The sequence below is a fragment of the Nycticebus coucang genome, chromosome 14 (assembly GCF_027406575.1).
Source record: "Nycticebus coucang isolate mNycCou1 chromosome 14, mNycCou1.pri, whole genome shotgun sequence".
Taxonomy (NCBI): domain Eukaryota; kingdom Metazoa; phylum Chordata; class Mammalia; order Primates; family Lorisidae; genus Nycticebus; species Nycticebus coucang.
Window position 1 is genome coordinate 876,154 of NC_069793.1, and position 25,322 is coordinate 901,475.

The 25,322-nt window shown below is 48.8% G+C and overlaps 1 protein-coding gene across 2 annotated transcripts in view; it reads right to left on the bottom strand.

The window, feature by feature from the left end:
* The window catches only part of AP2A2 (adaptor related protein complex 2 subunit alpha 2), a 99,779-nt gene that overhangs the window by 41,889 nt on the left and 32,568 nt on the right, over positions 1–25,322 (bottom strand). For both annotated transcript variants that reach the window (XM_053562699.1, XM_053562700.1), the window contains exons 3-5: positions 9,858–10,000; positions 7,938–8,131; positions 1,285–1,414 (exon numbers count right to left, since the gene is read on the bottom strand). In XM_053562699.1, coding sequence (XP_053418674.1) covers positions 1,285–1,414; positions 7,938–8,131; positions 9,858–10,000 — 467 coding nt within the window. The remainder of the gene's footprint in view (positions 1–1,284; positions 1,415–7,937; positions 8,132–9,857; positions 10,001–25,322) is intronic.

Below are 25,322 nucleotides of genomic sequence, written 5' to 3' on the forward strand. Positions count from 1 at the left end.
GACATAGAATCAAAGTGTCCAACGAGAGGTGCAGCCCTGTGGCCACAGGAGCTTCCCTGCAGGTGGGAGTGATGACAGCATCTGCCAGGACCCCCAGGGCAGCGCAGCCCTGTCTATGGAGAGCACCGAGCGGGGGCCCTGACCCTCTGGGATGTAGCCATCTTCAAGTTATACCTCCTGTACCCCGCACAGCACTGGGGTTCCCACTCGCTATGAAGCCCTGGTCTGTGCCTGGGTCTGGGAGACTCCATTCAGTCTTTCTGAGCCTCAGCACTCTCATCTGCAGAACAAGAAAGACCCACTGTCCTCCCAGGCCTGTGTGAGGGCGCCATGCCCTCTGACCCCACCTGACGGCCTGTCAGGCTCCTGACCAGCCCCAGAAAGCGGCATCCTCAGCTCTCCTCCCAAGGTCCCTCTGCCTTCCCCCACAACACCACCTGCCGGTCCCCCTTGATACAGGGATGAGGACATGGGGACAGCTCAGACAACTGTGGGACCACAGCAAAACATCTGACGCAACCTCACACCCTCTCCCCTGAAACCACACGTAATGATTACTTTTCATTTCATTTTTAAGGTGACTTTCTCTTCTGGAACAAAAATGTACTGACCAGCTAACGTGTTCAAGTATATCAACTCAGCAGTAAGGACCTGTGTGTGTGGACTTCAAGTCTCTCATTCCAGGGCAGAAGCAGCAAGGACAAGACCACTCCAACCCACACCCGCCCCTGCCGGGCAGGGGACAACTGTGTGGTGCCCAGTGCCCAGCCACCCCCAGCTCCATGCCTTCATGTGGCCCTCCCAGAGTGTGGTTAGCTGCTGGGCCTGGACCCTTCCGCCCCTCATCCATGAGGCGGGATAGCCACTAGGCCTGGCCTGTGCAGTGGTCATGTAGGTTAACATGGCTGCAGGCTAGAACCTTGGTGGGAAACACAGGACTCCCTGTCACTGCCCTGAACTGGCCAACTGACAGGGGGCCCAGACAGGAGCCACAGCCTTGGACAGGCTGCCTCCAGGAGATGCAGCCTCGGCGCCAAGTATGTATAGTGCCTGCACACCCAAAACGGCTGGTGCCCGGGGTAGCCTCAGCGGGGCTAGAGGGTGACCCATAGGGGGCATCCTCCTCTCCCTCCCAGGGAGGGAGAGCTCCTCACTCCTGCACAAGACTGCACATCAACTGCTCTGTGGTATATATGCAGCCACGAGGCACTGTGTGCGGATGCTCAGCACCCTCAGCTATCACACCAGAGGGGTCAGGGTGGAGTCCAACTCAGGGACACTCACCAAATGCTGGTCATTGAGGAGGTGGACCACCCGGGATGTCCAGTCACCCATCGGAACAAGGTCAGGAGAAGTTCTGTACAAGCGCAGCAAGCACAGGGCAGCGCTCTGCTTCACGCTGTCCATGGTGTCTCTGAAACACATAGCCAGTGTTACTCAGGAACATAAGTGGCCTATGTAGCCCTGGGTGAGCTGAGGACAGGACAGCTGCACAGGCAATATCCCATTGTCGCCAGGAGTCAAGGGGCCTGGCCAGGCCTGGCATGGCCCTTCCTCCCCAAGGGTCTGCTCTGAAGGGCAGCAGCGGAGCAAGGAAGTCCAGCAGGCAGAAGGCTGCACCAGCAATGGTCTCACCACCAAGGATGGAGACGCTGACATTCCTCCCCCAACAGTGGCTGTGTGGGCCAACCACAGTCAACTAGAAGAGTGCGGAGGGTCTCACAACCACACAACTCATCTCTTTGCTGACTTCACTTCTTGCTTCCAGGACTATCAAGCCCCCTCTTTGCCCCGTCTAATTCACCTGGCCCTGAGTAAGCAGAGGCGGCGGCAGCTGGGGCTGGGCCACACGCTGGGCCTGGGAGGAGGCCTGAGAGCCCCTCAATGCAGACACCAGCATCTGAACGATCTTGATGTGTTCACTGCATTCACGAAGGGGGCATGGTGAGCAAAGATCCACTTCACAAGGTCCCACCAACCAGACACTTCCCACATCTGCAGCCTCCTCAGTCATACTGTGTGACAGCCTTACCCCAATCCATCACAAAAGGGAGTCTTTCTGGGAAGAGGAGCCCAACACGTTGGCATCAGAGGTCCCTGCTGCCCCTGAGAGGGCACCAGGGCAGGGTACAACTGAGGTCTTGGGCTCTGCAGATGCCTGAGGTGGCGTCCCCACCCCAGCCAGACCCAGCTAAGCCCAGAAACCCACACAGCAGCAGCCAGAACATAACCAGAAAAGAACCAGCCGGTGTTTTCAACACACTCGACAAAATGGCCTTGGAACAGCTACTCCACATGGAGGAAGAACTGGTTTGGGGACAGTCCTCACCTTTACCTTTCAGCTTTTAGCTGCTTTATTCCTCAATGAGTCCAAACCAACATGAGAAATCCCCAAAGCACCCCCGTTCTATTCCAAAGAAAAATTACTTTGAGTAAAAAATTCGGTTTTTGGATGTAACACCCCTGGGGAGGGGTTGTCACTCTGCTGGCCCCCACCCCATCCTCAAAGATCAGCCCACAGCAGCAACGAAGTGTCCACACTGGTGGACGGTCAAGGCCGCACAGGGGTCAGTGCCAGCTGGGTTGCCCTCACTGAACTCCAGGGCCGACACCCAGGTATCCTGCAACAAACTGTCTCAGAGCCACAACTGGGGCTACACCGGGACCAACGCCGCCTCATGGAGGAGGGGCGCCTACTCACTTTCCCACACCGACATAGACAGAAACGTTTCCAGGCAAGAACACCAAGAGGCAGCTGCACAGGCAGGGACGGGCTCCTGCTGCTTCACAGCAGGAGGACCTGGCCAGCTCGGCACCCAGCGTCATCCATCTCCAGGTGGACAAATGCCCCCCAGAAGTCCCCGAGCAAGAGGAGCTGTCTCTCAGCTAGAGTCCAGGAGCTGGGAACTTTCCTCAGGGAGAGCCCACGGGTGCCATGTCTCCTGACCTTTTGAGGAGGACAAGGACTGCCCATGACCGTCCTCCCCACAGAACCAGGCACGGGACCCGGCACAGGCCACATGCTCCTCCACACTACAGACAGGCACACATCCTGAAGAAGGGCTCGTCCTCGCCCTCCACTCGACCTTCCTGAAGGCCGACTCAACATCCTTCCTTCCATCTACACAGATACCCTCTTACAAGAAACACCTGGTTTACCCATCTGCACACTCTCTCTCAGGATCACCTTCGTTCTTCACTTCATGCATCCAAAAGGCTGGGTGTGAAGCCATGGTCAGACCAGACAGGCATCTTTGAGCCCAGGGAGCCCAGCCACTAAGGTAGGCCCGGCCCCCACCACTCCAGCCACGAGGAGAAGTCAGGGAGGAAGGTGCAGCTCTGAGATGGGATCGTCCCCAACTCTCTGACCACTTCCAATGTCCACTTCTAACATCTCACTCTTCATCCCCCTTCCACCTTGGTCCTTCATCACAGGCACCCAGTGTGCCCTCTGCGGCTCTGACTCCTGACCCAGTGTGTGCTATGCCTCCAGGCTGCCCACCTGTTTTCCCCAATTACCCCCCCCCACTGGCCCACCCACCTCTGATCACGTGCATCTGACCTCTCTGCCAGCCTGGCCCTTCCACGTGCTTCCTAGGCGACACTGCTCCACCAAAGGGATGCGGGCTGCCTTGTTCTGGGCCATGAGGCATCCTGAGTGGCAGAGGGTGTTGAGCGGCTGCCTAGTCCCCACCCCCTAGAAGCCAACAGCACACCCTCCACTGTAACAACTAAGAATGCCACCACACACTGCCAAGGTCCCCTTGGGGCCATAGGGCCCTGCTGAGAACCCTGGTCTAGGCCTGTTTCTCCAACCCGAATGACTACTTTCACCCTGACCCTCACTGTACAGTCTAAGCAAACGTCCACCCACTCTCCCTGACCCTGTTCAGCCCACTGACAGGTGGTTCTGGTGCTCTCTTCTGGGTCCTGACAAAGACTCAGTCAGACAGCACACATGGGCTATGGGTTACTGTCCAACTAAGCCGAGTGTCCAGGAAGGGCAGGTGGTGGAGGGCTTGCCTCTGCCAGCCTGTGGCCCAGGCAGATCCAGACTCTCCCAGGGCTGGAGGCTCAGCACTCCCAGCTCCTCTCCTCTGGGCAGGAATCAGATAACCAATAGGTCTCCAGAGTCCACTGCTGGAGACAGTTACTGACCTTCTCCTCAGTAATGCTTCAGGAGACGGACAAAATGAAGAGTGTCATTTTCTGTGGTGCCCATCAAGGTGGAAGCCCTTTCTTCATTTGGCTGTGGTGGGCAGGGTTTGGGCTTTCTTCTTTGATTTTGTTTTTAAATCTCAGTGGTAGGCCAGGCACGGTGGCTCACACCTGTAATCCCAGCACTCTGGGAGGCCCAAGCAGGTGGATTGCCTGAGCTCACAGGTTCGAGACCAGGCTGAGCAAGAGCGAGACCCTGTCTCTAAAAATAGCCGGGTGTTGTGGTGGGCACCTGTAGTCCCAGCTACTTGGGAGGCTGAGGCAAGAGAATCACTTGAGCCCAAGAGTTTGAGGTTGCTGTGAGCTGTGACACCATGGCACTCTACCAAGGGTGACAAAGTGAGACTCTGTCTCCTAAAATAAATAAATAAATCTCAGTGGTATTAGTGAGGACAAGTATGGACTTCATCTAAAATCTAAAGTAGTAATTTTTTTTTTAATTTCAGGTTAATTTGATGGTACAAAGAACTAGGTTACAATGTTGGCATTTGTTAGGTAAAGTCCCTATTGTAATTGTCCTGCACCCAGGAGGTGCACCATAATCCCTGATGTGCCCATTAAGTAGGAGCACACCAATCTCCTCCCTCCTCCCCCTCCCTCCATCTTGAATTGAGTTTTTCTTTTATGTGGATGTGTATGCGATCATCTACTGGCTTCATATCAGAATTGAGTAACACTGGATTCTTGCTTTTCCATTCTTGTAATACTTTACTAAGAAGAATGTGTTTCAACTCCATCCAGGTCAATACAAAAGCTGTAAAGTCTCCATCTTTTTTATAGTTGAACAGTATTCCATGGTATACATATATCACAGCTTATTAATCCATTTCTGGGTTGGTGGGTATTTAGGTTATTTCTAAAACTTGGAAATTATAAATTGAGCTGCAATGAACAGTCTAGTGCAAATGTCCTTATGACAAAACGATTTTTTTTCTGGGTAGATGCCTAGTAATGGGATTGCAGGATCAGATGGGAGGTCCAACCTGAGCTCTTAGAGAATTCTGCATACTTGTTTCCAAAAAGGCTGTATTAGTTTGTAGTCCCACCAGCAGTGTAAAAGTGTTCCCTTCTTTCACATCCATGCCAGCATCTGCAGCTTTGAGACTTTGTGATGTGGGCTTTTCTCACTGGGGTTAGGTGATATCTCAGGGTGGTTTTGATTGGCATTTCTCTGACGATTAGGGACACTGAGCATTTTTCTTTTTTATTTTTTTCTTTTTTGAGACAGAGCCTCACTATGTCACCCTCGGTAGAGTGCCATGGCATCACAGCTCACAGCAACCTCAAATTCTTGGGCTTAAGCAATTCTCTCGCCTCAGCCTCCCAAGTAGCTGGGACTATAGGCGCCCACCACAACACCCGGCTATTTTGTTGTTGTTGTCATTGTTGTGTAGCAGGCCCAGCCGGGTTCAAACCCACTAAACCTGGTGCATGTGGCCAGTCTCCTAACCACTGCTGGCTGGGTGCCAAGCCCGCATTTTTTCTTATGTTTGTTAACCATTCATCTGCCTTCTGGAAAGAAGGTTCTGTTCATGTCTCTTGCTCAGGGATAGATGAAATTGTTTGCTCTTTTTTTGTTAATTTGAGTTTTATATAGATTCTAGTTATCAACCCTTTGTCACATTCATAACATACAAATACCTTTTCCTGTTCTGAGGGTTGTCTATTTGCCTTGATTGTTGTATTCTTAGCTGAACAGAACCTTTTCAGTTTAATCAAGTCCTGTTTATTTTTGTTGTTGTTGCAATCACCACTGAAGTCTTCTTCATAAAATCTTTGCTCAGGCCGACATCCCCAAGAGTTTTTATCATGTTTTCTTGTAGGATTTTTACAGTTTCATGTCTTAGATTTAAATCTTTTACCTAGCTTGAGTGAATTTTTGTAAGTGGTGAAAAGTGTGGGTCCAGTTTCAGTCTTTTACATGTGGTTATCCAGTTCTCCCAGCATCATTTGTTGAACAGGGATTTTTTTTTTCCCTAGTGTATGCTCTTGTTTGGTTTATCAAAGATCAGACAGCAACTGGATACTGTTTTCATCTCTTGGTTTTCTATTCTGTTCCATAGACATATGCCTCTATTTTTGTGCCAATATCATGCTGTTTTCATCACTGTGGACTTGTAATACAGCCTGAAGTCGGGTGATGCCTCCAGCTTTGTTTTTATTACTAAAAACTGCCCTGGCTATCCAGGGTTTTTTCTGGTTCCTTACAAAACAACTATTTTTTCCAGTTCTTCAAAGTATGCTCCTGGTAATTTAATGGTGATTGCATTAAATCTGTAGATTGATTTGGGCAGTATGGACATTTTAACAATGTTGACTCTTCCTAGCCAAGAGCATGGTATGTTTTTTCATTTGTTAATGTCTTCTGCTATTTCTTTTCTTAGGGTTTCATAATTCTCATTATAGAAGTCCTTCACCTCTTTTCTTAGATATATTTCTAGGTATTTCATTTTCTTTGAAGTTACTGCTAAGGGAATTGTGTTCTTGATTTGCTTCTCAAGTTGGCTGTTATTGGCGTATACAAAGGCTACTGATGTCTGGACACTGATTTTATATATTCTAAGACATTACTGTATTTTTGGATCACTTCCAGGAGTCTTGTGGTTGAGTCCTTGGGTTCTCTGAGTATAAGAAAATATCACCGGGCGGGGCACAGTGGCTCAGGCCTGCAACCCTAGCACTAGCATTCCGGGAGGCCAAGGTGATCTCACTTGAGATCACAGAATCAAGACAAGCCTGAGCAAGAGTAAAACCCAGCCTCTAATAAAACATGAAAAACTGAGGCAAGAGGAAGGATCACTTGAGCCCAAAAGTTTGAGGTTGCTGTGAGCTATGATGCCACGCACTCTACAGAGGGTGACAAAGTGAGAGTCTGTCTCCAAAAAAAAAATCGTATCTTTCACAAACAGCTAGAGTTCGCCCTTCTCTGACCCCGTTTGGTTATCTTTAATATCATTCTCTTGTCTGACTCCTTCGGCTAGAACTTCCAAAACTATGTTGAATAGTAGTGGAAACAGAGGACAGCCTTGCCTGGTTCCAATTCTAAGTGGAAAAGCTTTCATCTTTACTCCATTCAGTACAATGTTAGCTGTGGGTTTGTCGTACATGGCTTCTATCAGTTTAAGAAATGTGCCACTTATGCCTATATCCTTAAGTGTTCTAATTAGAAAAAAATTCTGACTTTTACCAAATCCTTTTTCTGAATCTATTAAGAGGATAGTATGGTCTTTGTTTTTGATTTGTTTTATGTGGTGAATTACATATATAGATTTGTGTGTTAAACCAGTGTTGTGTCCCTGGGAACTTGTGTTCTTCTTTTCTTTGAGACAGAGCCTCAAGCTATCGCCCTGGGTAGAGTGCCGTGACATCACAACTCATGGCAACCTCCAACTCCTGGGTTCAAGTGATTCTCCTGCCTCTGTCTCCCAAGTAGCTGGCACTACAGGCGCCTGCCACAACGCCCGGCTATTTTTTGGTTGCAGCCGTCATTGTTGTTTGGCGGGCCCGGGCTGGATTTGAACCTGCCAGCTCAGGTATATGTGGCTGGCGCCTTAGCCACTTGAGCCATAGGCACCGAGCCGGAACTTGTGTTCTTAATGCAACCTCAGCCTGTGTCACATCTCTATTACATAACGAGATTAGAATATCTTATGAATTAATTACATATCCGACATACTCAATGTGAGAAAGGAGCACATCTTCAAGTCCCAGATACATACCCAGCTACAAGGATCTTAGGAATCTCCCCAGCAAAAGCCTCAGCCATCTCACGGCTGCCCACGTTGGCGATGCAATGCAGGGCCAGCCCCATAAAGGTGGGGTTGCGGCTGGCCAGGTCGTTCTTGATGGCATTGTTGATCAAGCGGATCAGCTCACTGTTCGAGTTCACCAGCACAGAGATGAAAAGGTAACCCTGTGTTCCAAGAAGACAAGAGATGAGAATGCTCATGACCACCAGAGTCTGTCTGTGGCCAAGAAACGTGGCACAAAACGGAGCCCAGATGATGATCCTTCAGTCAACCTCCTGCACGGGCCCACTCTGGGAGTGGCGTGGCACAGAGTACCTCTTCATTTGGGGAAGGTACCAGTTAGTTCTAGGGTACAACCGAAGGATGTCTTGGCTCACAATCCTACTATAGGACAGCACTGCAATGGGGCAAACCTGACTAGGAGGGAATCAGCCAGATACCAACAGGAACTGGTCTTCCCAAGGTCCACTCACTCCCTGCAGGTCACGTGTCTGAGTGTCCCAGATGCCACACTATTCTCAACTCAAGGTGGGAAAGCAGTACCTTCACTAAAAGGTTGCTTCCAACTACAACGACCTCTAGAAACTCAGCTGACTGCCGCCTACACACTCTTGACTCGGCCTGTGTCCCTGTATTACCCCCCAGGCCCAAGCTGGTCCTGTGTTCAGCCCCAGCTACACAACCATACATGCAGGGTCATGGCCTCCCCAGACAGGAAACACAATGATCTTTTGGAGACCCACCTGATCACTGACCACCCAGACTGCAGGCGTGCCCAGTTTCCGGAAGAAGGCCCCACAAGGCAGGCACTGCCCTTTAGGCCCTGCATTCTCATGCAGGCCTCTACTGAGCACTCCACACCCTGCTGACCCTGCCCTTGCAGCCCTCAGCCTTTGCTTGGCACATCTGCCACACTCCCTCAGGTGCTTCCTGGGCACTGGCCACGGCAGAGATTTTTACAAAGCCATGTGCCTGTCTCCCAGACAAGGGCAGGGCCCCTGTCTGCTTCTGGCCCCATGTCCTCGAGGGCCCCCACACACTACCTGGCCCATGGTAGATACTCCATACACTGTCAGTGCAGCTCACAGCTTAACAAACCCCTGATCGGGCAGTGCCTGTGGTGGGTAGGGCACCGGCCCCATATACCGAGGGTGGCAGGTTCAAACCCAGCCCCAGCCAAACTGCAACAAAAAAATAGCTGGGCATTCTAGCAGTCGCCTTTTCAGGAGGCTGAGGCAAAAGAATCATCTAAGCCCAGGAGTTGGAGGTTGCTGTGAGCTGTGACATCATGGCACTCTACCGAGAGCAATAAAGTGAGAGTCTGTCTCTTAAAAAAAAAAAAAAAAACAAATTCCTGAGACATCTGGACTATCTTTATTTCTGTAAGCTGAACTTTTATAGATAGCCAGAAGAGAATTTTACTTTTGCCACTGCAACGTTCTTACAAGAGAAGACAGAGCTGGGGAAAGCCTCCTGAGGCTGTGTCTGGTCTGTGCAACACCTGAGGAAGGCACAGAGCCCTTTGGGTGTGGAGGCAACACCTATTTCAGAAACAGGCTGCACAGGAGCCATGGCATGGGTTCAGCCCCAGCTGCACAGTGAGGCAGCACCTGTCCTGATTACCCAGACACTGGGCCTCCTGCAGCACCATCTACGCCAACAGGGATGTGTGCCTGGATGTGCCAGAAGCAAGGCTATACAGACAACAGCCAGAGAAGAGCCAGTGCCTCCCCCAGACAGAGGCCCCAGCGTTGCTGCATCCTGAGGAATGCTCCGGATGGGGGCACAAGCCGCAGCCCTAACACATGTCACCAGCTGCGCCAGACCCACGTGGCCCATGCCCCACAGGGCAGGAGAGGAGCAGCATGGGTCCATCTGCGAGGTACTCACGATCTGCTTTTCTGTGTATCTGTTTGAGCTCAGCAGGTTCACAGCCTCCATGTGTCCGAAGTCAATGTCATGGCCAAGGAGAAAGATAAAGAGCAACTTGCAGACATATTTTTTTTTACTGTAGCCATCAAGAGCCTTGTCACCTAAACAAAAGGTGAGGAAAAGGTTTTATGCCAGGTTGGTGAGGTGAGGAGAACAAAGAACACAGCAGCAGAACAGAAGGAGGCCGTGAAGGAGCCTTAGGAGATGGCCACAGGTGCAGGCGTGAACCAGATTCCCAAACTGGCGGTGTACAGAAGAATCCAAATTTTTGTTTTTCCTTTGAAAACAGAAGCCAGAGTACCTGTAGCAAGAGGGGCCCTTCCAGCCAGACCTGGGTGGTGTGGGTCAGCTGGGCCCTCACTAGCTTCACTGGGACTGCCAGAGTCCCCCGAAGGTCCCCATAATGATGGGATCTGTGAGCCCTGCCCCGACCCCACATTATTCTTTTAAATAAATTTATTGGTTCAGATGGATGAACATACTCTAAATTATCTTCCCTTTCACAAATGTTCAGGACAAATCACGTCATCATAGAAAGGAGACTCAACACACACGCCCCAGAAGGACTTCTGTTTCTTCACCCAGGTCACAGCTTGTCTGAACACTTCACTAGCAGTCATCTCAAGATAGATTTAAATCGGGCAGAAATAAGATTCCACCTAGGGCCGGATGTGGTGGCTCATGCCTGTAATCCCACTCTGGGAGGCTAAAGCAGGTGGATCACCTGAGCTCAGGAGTTCGAGATCAGCCAAGAGCAAGAATGAGACCTCGTCTCTACTAAAGACAGAAAAACTAGCCAAGGCATTATGGGGGCTCTTGTAATCCCAGCTACTGGGGGTGGGGGGGTTGAAGTAAGAGATTCGCTCAAACACAAGATCTTAAAGAGTGAGAGACTGTCTCAAAAAAAAAAAAAAAAAAAAGGAGGGGCAGGCCAGGCGCGGTGGCTCACGCCTATATTCCTAGCACTCTCAGAGGCCAAGGTGGGTAGACTGCCTAAGCTGACAGGTTCAAGACCAGCCTGAGTCAGAGCAAGACCTCATCTCTAAAAATAGCCAGGCATGGTGGCAGCGCCTGTAATCCCACCTACTTAGGAGGCTGAGGCAAGAGAATCACTTGAGACCAAGAGTTTAAAGTTGCTGTGAGCTATGAGGCCACAGCATTCTACTGCGGGCAACAAAGTAAGACTGTGTCTCAAAAAAAAAAAAAAAAAAACAGATTCCACTTAAAAAGGACCACTCATAAAACAGCAACTCCAAGTGCTGTTTGTTTTGAGATAGAGTCTCACCTTGTCACCCTTGGTAGAGTGGCGTAGCATCACAGCTCACAGCAACCTCAAACTCGGACTTGAGCAATTCTCTTGCCCCAGCCTCCCAAGTAGCTGGGACTACAGGCACCTGCCACAGCGCCCAGCTATTTTTTGGTTGTAGTTGTCATTGTTGTTTGGCAGGCCTGGGCTGGATTCAAACCCACCAGCTCTGGTGTATGTGGCTGGCTCTCTCGTGGCTGAGCTATAGGCACTGACCCTGGGTTGTTGTTTTTTTTAATATAAAAAAGGACCCCTCAGCATTGCCATACTAAATACGAAGAGTTTTCTATTCACCAAAGAAGGACAGGCAGATTATGGAGGTGATAACAGGAATAGAGGCTTCGTTCTTTTTTCTTTTCTTAAGAAAAAGGTCTTCCAGGCTGGAGAGCAGTGGTGTGATCATAGCTCACTGCAGCCTCTCCCCTGGACTCAAGCCATCCTCCCACCTCAGCCCCTCAAAGCACTGAGATTACAGGCATGAACCAGCATGGGTCTCACAGTGCCAATGCTACCACTGCAGGAGTGAAAGGCAGGTGTGGCCTAAAGGGATGAAGCCTAGGAAGGGAACACCAGCAATGCTCAGCCACTACGGCCCCACATCTTGGGAAGGGTGAGGCAATTACACCTCCAAGGACAAGTAGTGGCCAACCTCGAGGGGTTATTCGGAATAAAGATACCTCCCCAAAATTCACCATGGAGACATGGCATCTTTGTGCCAGGCATAAACTACTGCCTTCCCACACCAAACACACCCTTCCCTACACGCTCTGGCCCTGGACACCATTCACCTCACCTTCTCAGCAAAGTGCACTGAAGGGACATGCAGGAGACAAGTGCAGTCACCTAGGCCAGGCTGTGACCTTCTCATGACTCTTGAAACGCCACCGCTGGCACAGAGGGCCTCTGCCCACACTAGCACCCAGCTTCCCTCTGTAGCCACAGTGTGACTTGCTAGGGTCCAAGGTTCCCCTCCCCCACATGCCCACCAATGGCTGAAGTAACGAACTTTCCTGCTCTCCGCAGGCTGAACTCCAGCCCCAGGCAGGGGCCCTCCACACCTGTCCTGCCAGGGACTCTCTTCAGCTCTTCGGGGCATACACAGTCTCCTATCCTAGGATCATTCTTTCACCAGAGCTGCTTAATAATTATTTCAGACAAAAGCCTCTTTTTAAATGCTATAGGCTTCTCTGTCCTGAGTGGACCCAGACTGATAATCTTTAATATGCCAGTTTCATTACTGGGCTAGAACTATTTTTTGAATCCAATAATTTCAAAATGTTAAGTTGAACTTTAATTTTCTAAACTGTAAAATAAAGAGGGTAACAGTGACACCAATCTCCCTGGCATGTGCAGATCAGAGGAGAGAAGGGGTAAACCACGAGTGAACCATGACTAAAGGTGAGTCCCACTTCCTCCACAGGCTGCTGTGCACATGGACCAGGCTGTGCACACAGCACAGCACGTCTGCAACTACACAGGGTCACGACACAGGTTAGTGGGCACCGCACTGCACTGGCTCACGAGACGCACGCCGTGTCACAGGAGTCAGAAGATGAAAAATGTCTATCTCAGAATGACTGAAACCAGTTATTTTCTACAATAAAGTATCAAACCGGGTAAGACACATACTGGAGAGTGGCTGAAGAAGAGCTAAAGCACCGGCAGGGCCGGGTGGCTCACACCTGTAATCCCAGGACTCTGGGAGGCCAAGTGAGAGGTTCCCGTGAGCTCAGGAGTTTGACCAGTCTGAGCAAGAGCGAGATCCCATCTCTAAAACTAGCCAGGCAGTGTGGCAGATGCCTGTAGTCCCAGCTACTGGGGAGGCTGAGGCAAGAGACTTGCTTAAGCCCAAGAGTGTGAGGTTGCTGTGAGCTGTGACACTATGCGCTCTACCAAGGGCAACAAAGTGAGACTTTGTCTCAAAAATAAAAATAATAATTATAATAAATACTTTTTGGCATTAACTCAATGAGCCTTCAGTGATATTTAAATGATAAAATTTAAAGAAAATTCAACCAAATTGCTTTGAAGTGTTTCATCCTTTCCTTTCCTTTCCTCTCTTTCTTTTCTTTCTCTCTTTCTTTCAAGGAAAAGTCCCACTGTCACCCCAGGCAGAGTGCTGTATCATCATAACCCACAGCCTCAAACTCCCAGGCCCAAGCGATCCTCCCCCCTCAGCCTCCCCAGGAGCTGGGACTACAGACGCCCATCACACCCAGCTAATTTTTCTACTTTTTGGGGTGGGGGGTCTTACTCTTGTTCAGGCTGTGAGGTGTCCCAGCATTAGAGATCCAAAACTTCTGCCTTTCAGCTACTCATTTTTTTTTTTTTTTTTTTGAGACAGAGACAGAGTCTATGTTGCCCTCAGTAGAGTGCTGTGGCATCCTAGCAACCTCAAACTCTTGGTCTCAAGTGATTCTCTTGCCTCAGCCTCCAGAGTAGCTGGGACTACAGGCGCCCGCCACAATGCCTGGCTATTTTTTGGTTGCAGTTGTCATTGTTCTTTACCAGGCCCAGGCCAGGCTCGAACCCGCCAGCCTCGATGTACGTAGCTGGTGCCCTAATCATTGAGCTTGGGCACCAAGCCTCAGCTACTCATTATTAACACCTGTGTCTGCCTTCCCCGCAGGTTTTGCCAATATGCAGGTGGACCTTCTGCACTGGAATTTTAATGAAGGCTTGTCTGAAAAAAGTCAGGATGTCTGGAATTTGCTCCTGCACAAACAAGAAGGGCACAGGCAGACAAGACGGCCAGCTCACCACCGCGAAGGCTGTAGGGGCCAGAGGCTCATTACACTCCCACCTTCACTGCTGTAGGGCTCAAACTGTCATACCAACAGAAAATAAAGCTAGGGTTTCCATTTTCTTACCCAATTTTCTTAAAAAAACAGAACATGTCCCTCAATATCTGTATGCACATGGTTTGCAGCCAGCACAAAGGCCACCCACCCTCTCCGGTCAGCCACTGAGTGGCACAGCCTGTCTGCACTCAGGCCTCAGAGCACAGGCTCACTCAAGAGGCTCGAGACAAATACAGTCCCAGGACCAGCATCTAACTGGCACCTGTGGTGTGAGCAACAGTGGGCCACCACCAGACACTGGGCTCCTCACACCCCCCGCGGCCATGACAGTGAAGTCCCAGGCCTCAGGCCTCTGGACTGTACTCACCCATCAGGACTTAGAACATCCCATCTGCTTCTAAAGGCCTAAACTGTGTTCTAATCAATCTTTTTAATCTGGACTTCACGTGATGTAAGGCTCACACTGACTACTATAACAAGTTGATTTCATGTTTTCCCTGCCTATAAATTTTTTGTTAGGCTCGGTGCCCACAGCTCAGTGATTAGAGCACCGGCCACATACAGATGGGCTGCTGGGTTCAAACCCAGCCCGGGTCTGCTAAACAATGACAATTACAACAACAACGAAGAAATAGCCAGACATTGTGGTGGGTGCCTGTAGTCCCAGCTACTTGGGAGGCTGAGGCGAGAGAATCGCTTAAGCCCAAGAGTTTAAGGTTGCTGTGAGCTGTGATGCCACAGCACTCTACCAACAGCGACATAATAAGCCTCTGTGTCTCAAAAAAAATAAATAAATAAATTTTTTGGTGTCTATCACCTTCTCTACTTAGAATCTGAGGAATGAAACTAACCCACTGCTCATTCTTACACTAGGTCTGAGCAAATTCACATACAAAGGGTGTTCAGTGAATTCTTGGATATGACACCAAAAGCACAGGTAAAGAAAGAACAGTAACTAGACTTAAAATGTAAGACTTTTATCAACAAAGGACACCATCGAGAGTGCAAAGACAGCCCATGAAATGGAGAGATGTGCAAATCACTTACCTGAGGGGCTAAATACTGAACATAGAACTCCTAAAACTCAACGGCAGAAAAATGGACAACCCAATTCAAAAATGGGCAAAGAACTTACACTTCTTTGAAAAAGACGTACCAATGGCCCACAGAACGTGGAGAGGTGTTCATCAAAACCACAGGGACCCGCCTCACTCACACTTGTCATCATGACCAGGACAACTCAAAGCGAGCCAGAGGCCAACTGGTTCTCACCTGCAGTCCTAGCACTCGAGGCGGCTGAGAGGGAAGGATTGCTTGAGGCCAGGAGTTTGAGACCAGCCTGGACAATACAGTGAGACCCCATCCCATTCTCATACACACACACACCTATAAACATAAGGAGAAAGGAGCAGATGTGGAGAGATCGGAACCGTGGTGTGTCACTGGTAGAAATGTAAAGTGATGCTGTTGCGAAAGAAAACAGTGTGGCAGTTACTCAAAAATAGAACTATGTGATCCATCAATTCCACTTTCCCTTCCCCAAAAGAAGGAAAAGTAGGGTCCCAAAGAGTTTGGCACCATTCACAATAACCAAAGGTAAGAGCAATCTAAGTGCCCATCACTTAGAACAGATAAACAAATGGGATACAGCCACACAACATAATATTATTCAACTTTAAAAAAGAAAAGAACTCAGCAGGTGCAGTGGTTCACACCTGCTATCCTAGCTCTCTGGGAGGCTGAGATAGGAGGATTGCTTGGGCTCAGGAGTTTGAGACCAGCCTGAGCAAGAGCAAGATCCCACTGCTCTCCAAAACAAAAAAACTACCTGGACATTTTGGTAAGCGCCTGTAGTCTCAGGTATTTGGAGGCTGAAGCAGGAGGATCGCCTGAGTCCTTAAGTTCAATGCTACAGTGAGATATGATGACAACACTGCACTCTAGCTGAGTCAAAAGAGTGACACCCTGTCTAAAGAAAAATTAGAAAAGGAACTCATCGAGTACTAAAATATGACCAAAACCTGAGAACATTATGCTCAGTGAGATGAGCCAGCCAAAAAAGGACAGATGGTGTAATTCCACTGACACGGGCCCAGAGTTGTCAGACTCTCAAGAGAGCAGGGGAAAGACGGTGTGATTCCACTGACATGGGCCCAGTGTCATCAGATTCATAGGGACAGAGAACACAGAGCACAGGGTGATCACCAGTGGCTGGGGAGAGGGAGGGGAGCTAGTGTTTACTGAGGACACAGCTTCAGTCTGGAAAGATGAGAAAGAAGAAAAAACAGTGGTGACAGCAGCACAGCACTGTGACTATGCTTAGTACCACTGAGCTGTGCAAGTAAAAATAATTAAGATGGCAAAAGCTATGTGTATTTTATCACAATTAAAAAATTTTTTAAGCCTGGAATGATGGTTCACACCTGTAATCCCCGCTCTTTGGGAAGCTTAGGCAGGAGGATCACTTGAGGCCAGTAGTTAGAGACCAGTCTGGGCAAAAAGCGATACTCCATTTCTACAAAAAAAAAAAAAAAAACTTATCTGGGCATCCCAGTGGGTGCCTATAGTCCTAGCTACTGGGGAGTCTGAAGGAGGAGGATCACCTGAGCCTAGGAGATGGAGGCTGCAGTGAACTACGATTATGCCACTACAACCTGAGTGACAGGGAGCCCCTGTCTCTCTCAAAAAAAAAAAAAAAAAAATTAAGTACACTAATGAAGTTATTCTTATTTCATTATCGTTTATTTTTTTTTCATTTTCTGTAAAGACGAGGTCATGCTATGTTGTCCAGGCTGGTCTCAAACTCCTGGACTCAAGCAATCCTCCTGCCTCAGCTTCCCAAAGTGCTGGCATTTTAAGCATGAACCACTCCACCTGGCCAGCCTCAGTATCTTTACCTCAAAGTGGAAAGCCATGATGAAATGATACTGTTGTGTTTCAGGGGGGTTTGGGTTTTCGGGGGGGGGGGGAGTCTCAGTCTGTCACTCTGTTGCCAAGTTGAGTGCCATGGCATCACAGCTCACAGCAACCTCAAACTCCTAGGCTTGAGCTATCCTCTTGCCTCAGCCTCCTGAGTAGCTAGGACTATAGGTGCCCACCACAACGCCCAGCTAGTTTTTCTAATTTTTAGTAGGGATGGGGTCTTGCTCTTGCTCAGGCTAGTCTCAAAATCCTGAGCTCAGATGATCTACCCACCCCGCCTCCCAGAGTGCTGGGATTGCAGATATGAGGGACCCAAGCTAAGTCTGACTCTCTGTTTCAAAAGATAGTTACTTTGGAGATCTCCTAACCTCGCTATGGCCTCATTCCTGCCATGTGCAGGCCCAATAATCAAGTGTGAAGAGGCAGCAAGCATTTTTATAGTATGTTAATCTCATTCCTAAATTTCTTACACACAAGAAAAATACTCTAGCTACGTGGAGTTTCAAAAAGGTCAAAGTCCTGTGATTTTAAACTCTCAGTTCTAACCTCCTGTTTGTATAAAACTATAGAAACACAATATTCAAAAGCAAAATAAGCAAATTAATTTTGAATCCTATCCTACCGCCGGTGGTAAAACCACTGAAAGTTTTAAGCTCTGAAGACAGAGTTTTAAACATTTTATATTCTTGGGGGTGGCGCTTGGGGCTCAAAGAGGAGTAGGGCGCCAGACCCATATGCTGGAGGTAGCGGGTTCAAACTCAGCCCCAGCCAGAAACTGCAAAAAAAAAAAATTTATATTCTTATCTAATAACAACCAAATGTAAATGAAAAGGACCGCTGGTCTCACACTCCCCACCATGTCCACCAAGTCACCATCCTTTGCTATGGGAGCTCGGGGCTGCCCCATCCCATCCCTCTCAACAGGGACACAGCCACTTGAGTACAAGAGGGCTGCTTCTGAGGAGTGGGGCACTGTAGCTGACGCAGCTGGGAGCTTGGTCCCCAGCCCCTAGGGGCATCCCGCTGCCCTAAATGACTGTCTGCTGTCAAGTGGCCCCCACCAGGTGCTGAAGGCCACACGAAAGGTGTGCTGTGAAGCAGAAGCCCGTACTGTGCAGACGTGCTTTCCATGAGGCAGGGGTCGGAGGCCTCTCCTATGGGGAAGGGGTCCACGTGTCTGCGTGCACAGGATGTGGGCTGTAGACTCCTGGCCACTGTACAAGACCTGGGCCCGGACTGTGCATTGGCAGGTGCCAAGGAAAGGGTCTCAGTGCCAGCAGCCAGACTTCGCTGGAGGACAGCTGAGTCGTAACCTCTCTACCCTTCCTCCCACAGTGATCAGGGTCCCTGTGTGCTATGGAATCCAAATGAAGGAAGAGGAAGCATTCTGCTCCTCACCTTTACAGCATGCCTGGCCAAGAACCCAGAACAACACACAACACACCACGGTTCTGAGGCACTGAGGACAGCAGCCCCACTAGTGCGATCCACTATGCAGGGGCCATGGGCCCAGGCACTTGCCTAACTGGTTACAGCACTTCACTGAATTTAGCTGCTGAAAAGTATCCATCTAGGGTGGTGCCCGTAGCTCAGTGGGTAGGGTACCACCATATACACCAAGGCTGGTGGATTTGAACCCAGCCCAGGCCAGCTAAAACAACAATAACAACTTCAACAACAAAAAAAAGCCAGGCATTGTGGTGGGCACCTGTAGTCCCAGCTACCTGGGAGGCTGAGGCAAGAGAATCACTTATACCCAGGAGTTTGAGGTTGCTGTGAGCTGTGATGCCACAGCACTCTACCCAGGGTGACAGCTTGAGACTCTGTCTCAAAAAAAAAAAAAAAGGAAAAGTGTCCATCTGGAGTCTGGGCATCAGGGGATGCAAATTAAACCACAGAAGAAGGCAGCACTCACTACACAACTTCCAAAGTTGGAAGATGAACTGTGCCAAGCACTGGCAGTAACTGCGGGAAGAGGGACTTGCACACATTGCTGGGAGGAGGAAAAATGGTATGGCCACTTTGGAAAACAGTTTAGCAGTTCCTCAAAAAGTAAATCATGTAATTTCCATACAACCTAGCCATGCTACCCCCGGATATCTCCCAAGGAGGATGACAATGTAAGTGCATGTGGAGACTGCACACAAACATTCCCAGAGATTCACTGCTGACAGCCAAATGTCCATCAGCTGCGAGCAGGTGGACGCCCCGTACCAACGTCCATCAGCTGCAAGCAGGTGGGTGCCCCATACCAACGTCCATCAGCTGTGAGCAGGTGGGCACTATGTATAAACAGCACACAGTCTTGGCAAGGATTCAACTGCCAATAAACTGATAAACATGATACACATGAACCTCAAATGCACCAAGTTGAAGAACTTTGACCCCTTTATGATTCCTGTTATGTGAAACTTCTAGAAAGGGCAGACAGTGCATGAGCAGCTGCCTGGGCCTGGGGCTGGTGGCTAGGTACAAAGGGCATGAGGGAAACGTTTTGATTGTGGTGGTAGTGGTTGGGTGACAACCAGCATTTGTCAAATTTAAACTGTATACTTGAAGTAGACAGATTCTATTGTGAATAAATAAAGTTGATTTTTAAAAAATTACTGTCAACATATTCCAAGGGGAAAAAGGAGCATAAAATGAAAGAACAGCAGCAAATGATGGGACCTGGTGAAGCCAGGGAGTGGGCAGCTCTGGAGACAAAGCTGCCTTGTGTGTGAGCTCCTCCTTCCTCAGCCTCTCTGGAATGACAGAGATAAAAGTTCTTTACGGACAGAGGCTGAAATTTTTTTTTTTTTTTTTTTTGAGACAGAGTCTCACTATGTTGCCGTTGGTAGTGCGGTGGCGTCACAGCTCACAGCAACCTCAAACTCTTGGGCGTAAGTGATTCTCTTGCCTCAGCCTCCCAAGTAGCTAGGACTACAGGTACCCGCCACAACGCCCAGCTAGTTTTTGGTCGTACTGTTTCCCCAAAAATAAGACATCCTCCGAAAATAAGACCTACTTACAGGAAAGATAAGACGTCCCCTGAAAATAAGACCTAGCGCATCTTTGGGAACACACCTTAAAATAAGACACTGTCTTATTTTCGGGGAAACAGGGTAGTTGTCAATTGTTGTTTGGCAGGACCGGGCTAGATTCGAACCTGCCAGCTCTGGTGTATGTAGCCAGCACCCTAGCCACTGAGCTACAGGCACTGAGCCTTTTTTTTTTCTTTTTTGAGACATAGTCTCATTTTGTCACACTCAGTAGAGTGCTGTGGCGTCACAGCTCAGAGCAACCTCAAACTCTTGGGCTTAAGTGATTCTCCTGCATCAGCCTCCCAAGTAGCTGGGACTATGCCTACCACAACACCCGGCTGTTTTCAGAGACAGGGTCTCACTCTGGCTCAGGCTAGTCTCAAACCTGTGAGCTCAGGCAATCCACCCACCTCAGCCTCCCAGAGTGCTGGGATTACAGGCGTGAGCCACCATGCCTGGCCCAAGGCTGTGAATTTTTGTATTCATCCTTGTTTCCCTAGTGCCAAGAACCTAGTAACACCAGTGGTTATTCAGCAAATTAATGTACACTATCCGGTAAGGTCTGAAAGACGACTGATAGTAAGAAACCCTATCTTTCTACAGCAGTGGTTCTCAACCTTCCTAAGGCCGCAACCCTTTACTACAGTCCCTGTGGGTTGCGACCCAGAGGATGAGAACCACTGCTATATAGTATGGTAACAGTAGTTGTTTTCCAAAGCTTGAAGATTAAAGGTCTCCACTTGACATACGGAGTAGCTACCCCAGGCCACCCCAAAACAAGACAGGCATACGGCTGCGCCTCCTCTTGTTGATAGGTCCGCAGGTCAGCAGGCCTGCCACTGAGACCAGCCACGCCCTCCAGGCTGCCCCAAGTGCCTTGCTCCTGGGCCCTGTGCCCACACAAAGCACACTCTGCTCGTGGTAGAGGCAGGAAGACCCCAAGGGCTGACCTCTCTTACTGCTTTGGTTTGGACAGGCACAGAAACACTTTTGTGCACCACGACAGGACCCATCACCAGGCAAAACCTAACATCACCGCTTACAGGCTAAAAATCACAGGGAAGCCATTTGGACCTCCTTGATGGCAATTTTTTAAGTACTGATTCACCACTCTGAAGTTCACAGGACTACTCAAGTTCTATCGTCTTTTGTCGTTTGCTGTCGAGTATCTCATTTCTGCAGGTATTTCCACTTCCACCAGGCACTAGCATCATGCACAAGGGCCCCTCTGCACCTCCCAGCTTTTACGTGGAAGCTTTTCCTTTAGAATGTCCTCTGGCCCCCTGGTGGGAACCTCTCTCCATTTTTGTCCTAAAAGGCATTTTTGCTGGGTGTAGGCTTTGCAGCTGGTTGCTACCATCTCCATATTTTGGAGTGAGGTTTTCTGCTATTTCCCGCTTTCTGTGTTGCTACCGAGGAGTGGGCTGTGGCCCATATACTCTTGGCTCCTATATCTATTTGCTGGATCTTTATTTATTCTGTGTTTGTTTTGCAAATTCTTTTTTTTTTTTTTTTTAAGAGATGGGGTCTTATTATGTTACCCTGGTAGAAATGCAAACTCATGGGCTCCAGCAATCCTCCCCACCTCAGTTTCCCACGCAGCTGAGACCACAGGCACACCCAGCTCCTTTCATGATTTCTTACAAGTTCTCTTCAAACATTGCCTCAGGTGTGTCCTCTCCCCTTTCCACTAGGGATACCAATTAACCCTTTTAGACCTTCTTACTACATCCCCTATGTCTCCTACCCACTCTTCTGTTTTCCATCTTTTCTTGCATTTGTGCTACATTCAAGATCATTTTTTCTGACCTTTCTTCCGAACACTAAATCTCTCTTCAACTGTGTCTGTCATTATATCCATCGAGTTCCTCAGTTTGGTACTATATATTTCAGTTCTAGAATTTCCATTTGGTCTATTTTTTTCCTCTTAATTTTTTTTATTAAATCATAATTATACATTAATGCATTTATGGTCTTATTTAAAAATCTGCTATTTCGGGCGGCGCCTGTGGCTCAGTCGGTGGGGCGCCGGCCCCATATACCGAGGGTGGCCGGTTCAAACCCAGCCTCGGCCGAACTGCAACCAAAAAATAGCCGGGCGTTGTGGCGGACGCCTGTAGTCCCAGCTACTCGGGAGGCTGAGGCAAGAGAATCGCTTAAGCCCAGGAGTTGGAGGCTGCTGTGAGCTGTGTGAGGCCACGGCACTCTACCGAGGGCCATAGAGTGAGACTCTGTCTCTATAAAAAAAAAAAAAAAAATCTGCTATTTCTAGCCAGGCATTGTGGCGGGCGCCTGTAGTCCCAGCTACTCGGGAGGCTGCGGCAAGAGAATCGCTTAAGCCCAGGAGTTGGAGGCTGCTGTGAGCTGTGTGAGGCCACGGCACTCTACCGAGGGCCATAGAGTGAGACTCTGTCTCTATAAAAAAAAAAAAAAAAATCTGCTATTTCTAGCCAGGCATTGTGGCGGGCGCCTGTAGTCCCAGCTACTTGGGAGTCTGAGGCAAGAGAATCGCTTGGGCCCAGGAATTGGAGGTTGCTGTGAGCTGGGTGAGGCCACGGCACTCTACTGAGGGCCATAAAGTGAGACTCTGTCTCTGCAAAAAAAAAAAAATCTGCTGTTTCATTCTTCTACTTCCCAAGCTTTCCACTGAGGTCCGTGAACTTCTTCATCATAACTTAGATCTGGCATCGCAGGCCTCTGTGACTCTGTTCCTGTTGTGACTGCTGGTTCTTACTCACAGTGTCTTATTTCTCAACGTCCCTCGTTATCTCTAACTGCAGTCTCAAGACTACATGTGGCCCTGCAGATCCCCAAGAACGGCCCATCAGCCGAATCCAAACTTCAGAATAAATCCCTTTATTAAAAGGATTCATTCTGTAAAATCTGGATTCAATGGCACATGCCTGTAATCCCAGCACTCTGTGAGGCCGAGGCGAGTGGATTGCTTGAGCTCACAAGTTTGAGGGCAGCCTGGGCAAAACCAAGACCACATGTCTACTAAAAGTAGAAAAAACTGAGGCCAAGAGGATCGCTTGAGCCCAAGTTGGAGGTTGCTATGAGCTATGACCCCACGGCACTCTACCCAGGGCGGGTTTTTTTGTTTTTGAGACAGAGTCTCACATCATCACCCTCAGTAGAGTGCCATGACATCATAGCTCACAGCAATCTCAAACTCTTGGGCTTAAGCAATTCCCTTGCCTCAGCCTCCCAAGTAGCTAGGACTAGAGGCGCCCGCCACAAGGCCCGGCTATTTTTAGAGACGGGATCTCCCTCTTGCTCAGACTGGTCTCAGACCATCCACCTGCCTTGGCCTCCCAGAGTGCTGGGAGTTTCCAATGGTTTCCAGTGGTTTCCAATGTACCAGCGTGTGCCACCGCACCCGGCCCACGTGTGCTTTAATAAAGCTGGTCATTATATTTGAAAAATCAACTGCAGTAATCATCCGAGGTGTAGTTTCTCCCTCCACAGAGGATTGTTTCTCCTCACGGTAACCCAAGTATAAGGTATGTGGCTGTGTGGACACCAGATGTCAAGAAGCCCAGCTCCAAGTCTGTAAGGGGACTGACCGACTCACTGCCAGCTCATTCTCTAAGGGTATTTATTGTCTTTGTGTCCCAGTATAAAGTGGAAAGAGGTCTCCACTTTTGGTGGGCTCTAGGCTTTGACTTTTATCCCTCCAGACACCTCAACCTTGGCACTGCTGACATTATCACCCAGATAATTCCTACCGAAGGCGGCTATTCTATTTACCACTGGGTGCTCAGTAGCCTTCCTGGCCACCACCTCCCCAGTCTCCTGGTCTTCCCAAGCATCTCCTGTGAGGCAAAATCGCCCCAGTTAATAACCACTGCTCTAAACCTCCCGGGTTCCCAGTCACATGGCTCTGCTTTGTAGCTGCATCTCTGGCACTGGCAGATGCTCTCAGGCACAAACTGCAGCTGGATTTGCCCACGTGGGTTCTTACCTTCTCCCAGGTATAACTTAGTAATTCTTTTTCTGTTACTCTTCGATGCTTTTAAGATTTTTTGTAATGCTTTTGTCAGTCTTTTGGTTTCCAATGTAAGGATCAGTCTAAATCAGCAATGCTCAACACAGCGGCCTCACAGTATATATGGTCAGTGGGCACCGGAACCGTGGCTAGTCCAAACTGAGATGCACTCTGAGCATAAGATACACAGCAGATTTCAAAGACTTGGTATAAAAGAAAATAAAATATCTTAGTAAGTTTTTTCCTACTGATTACTTATTGCAATGATATTTCAGATATACCTGGCTAAATAAAATATATTCTTAAATTTAATCCACCTCTTTTTTGCTTTTCTTCAATGAGATGCTAGGAAATTTAGACCTATCAGTGTGACTTGCGTTCTGTTTCCTAGTAGGCAGTGCAAATCTAAGTATCCATCTACCACAACTAGGGGGAGAGGCCCCAACTACACACTGCTTAAGGACAAGGAGCAGATTTTCTGTGTCTGCTGCTGTGGTTCAGGCATACATATACTCAATCACAATCCAAGGTGCTCAGCTTTAGACAGGCAGGAAGGCTCAGGAAACATCAGAAGTCTTCTTTAATCCCGAAACATGTACATAGTGTGTGAATTTAAGAGCTAAACAAAGTCCTTAAAAGTTGTATGTGGGCTCAGTGCCTGTAGCACAGTGGTTACGAAGCCACATACACCGACGATGGCGGGTTTGATCCCGGCCCAGGCCAGCTAAAACAACGATGACAACCCCCAACAAAAAATAGCCAGGTGTTGTGGCAGGTGCCTTGTAGTCCCAGCTACTTGGGAGGCTGAGGCAAGAGAATTGCTTGAGCCCAAGAGTTTGAAGTTGCTATGAGCTGTGATGCCACAGCACTATACTGAAGGAGACAGAGTGAGACTCTGTCCCCCCCCCAAAAAAAAAAAAAAATTACATGTGAACAAACTAGGTTATTCTAAAACATATAAAAATCTCTACATTCAGATCTAATCTTTACCATTTTGAAGGCTATGAACTCTTTTGATGACAACATACAGATTAACATGTTAGGCAGAGCGGCACCTATGGCTCAGTGAGTAGGGCACCGGCCCCATATGCCAAGGGTGGCAGGTTCGAATCCGGCCAAACTGCAAAAAAAATAGCAGGTGTTGTGACAGGCGCCTGTAGTCCCAGGTACTGGGGAGGCTGAGGCAAGAGAACTGCCTAAGCCCAGGAATTGGAGGTTACTGTGAGCTGTGCCACAGCACTCTACTGAGGGTGATAAAGTGAGACTCTGTCTCTAAAAAAAAAAAAATCTGTTAGGCACTCACTTCCTTTTTCATTTTTTTTTTAATCTCTTTTTCCTTTTTAGGCATTTACTTTCTATTGATAAACTGCATGATTTATATGC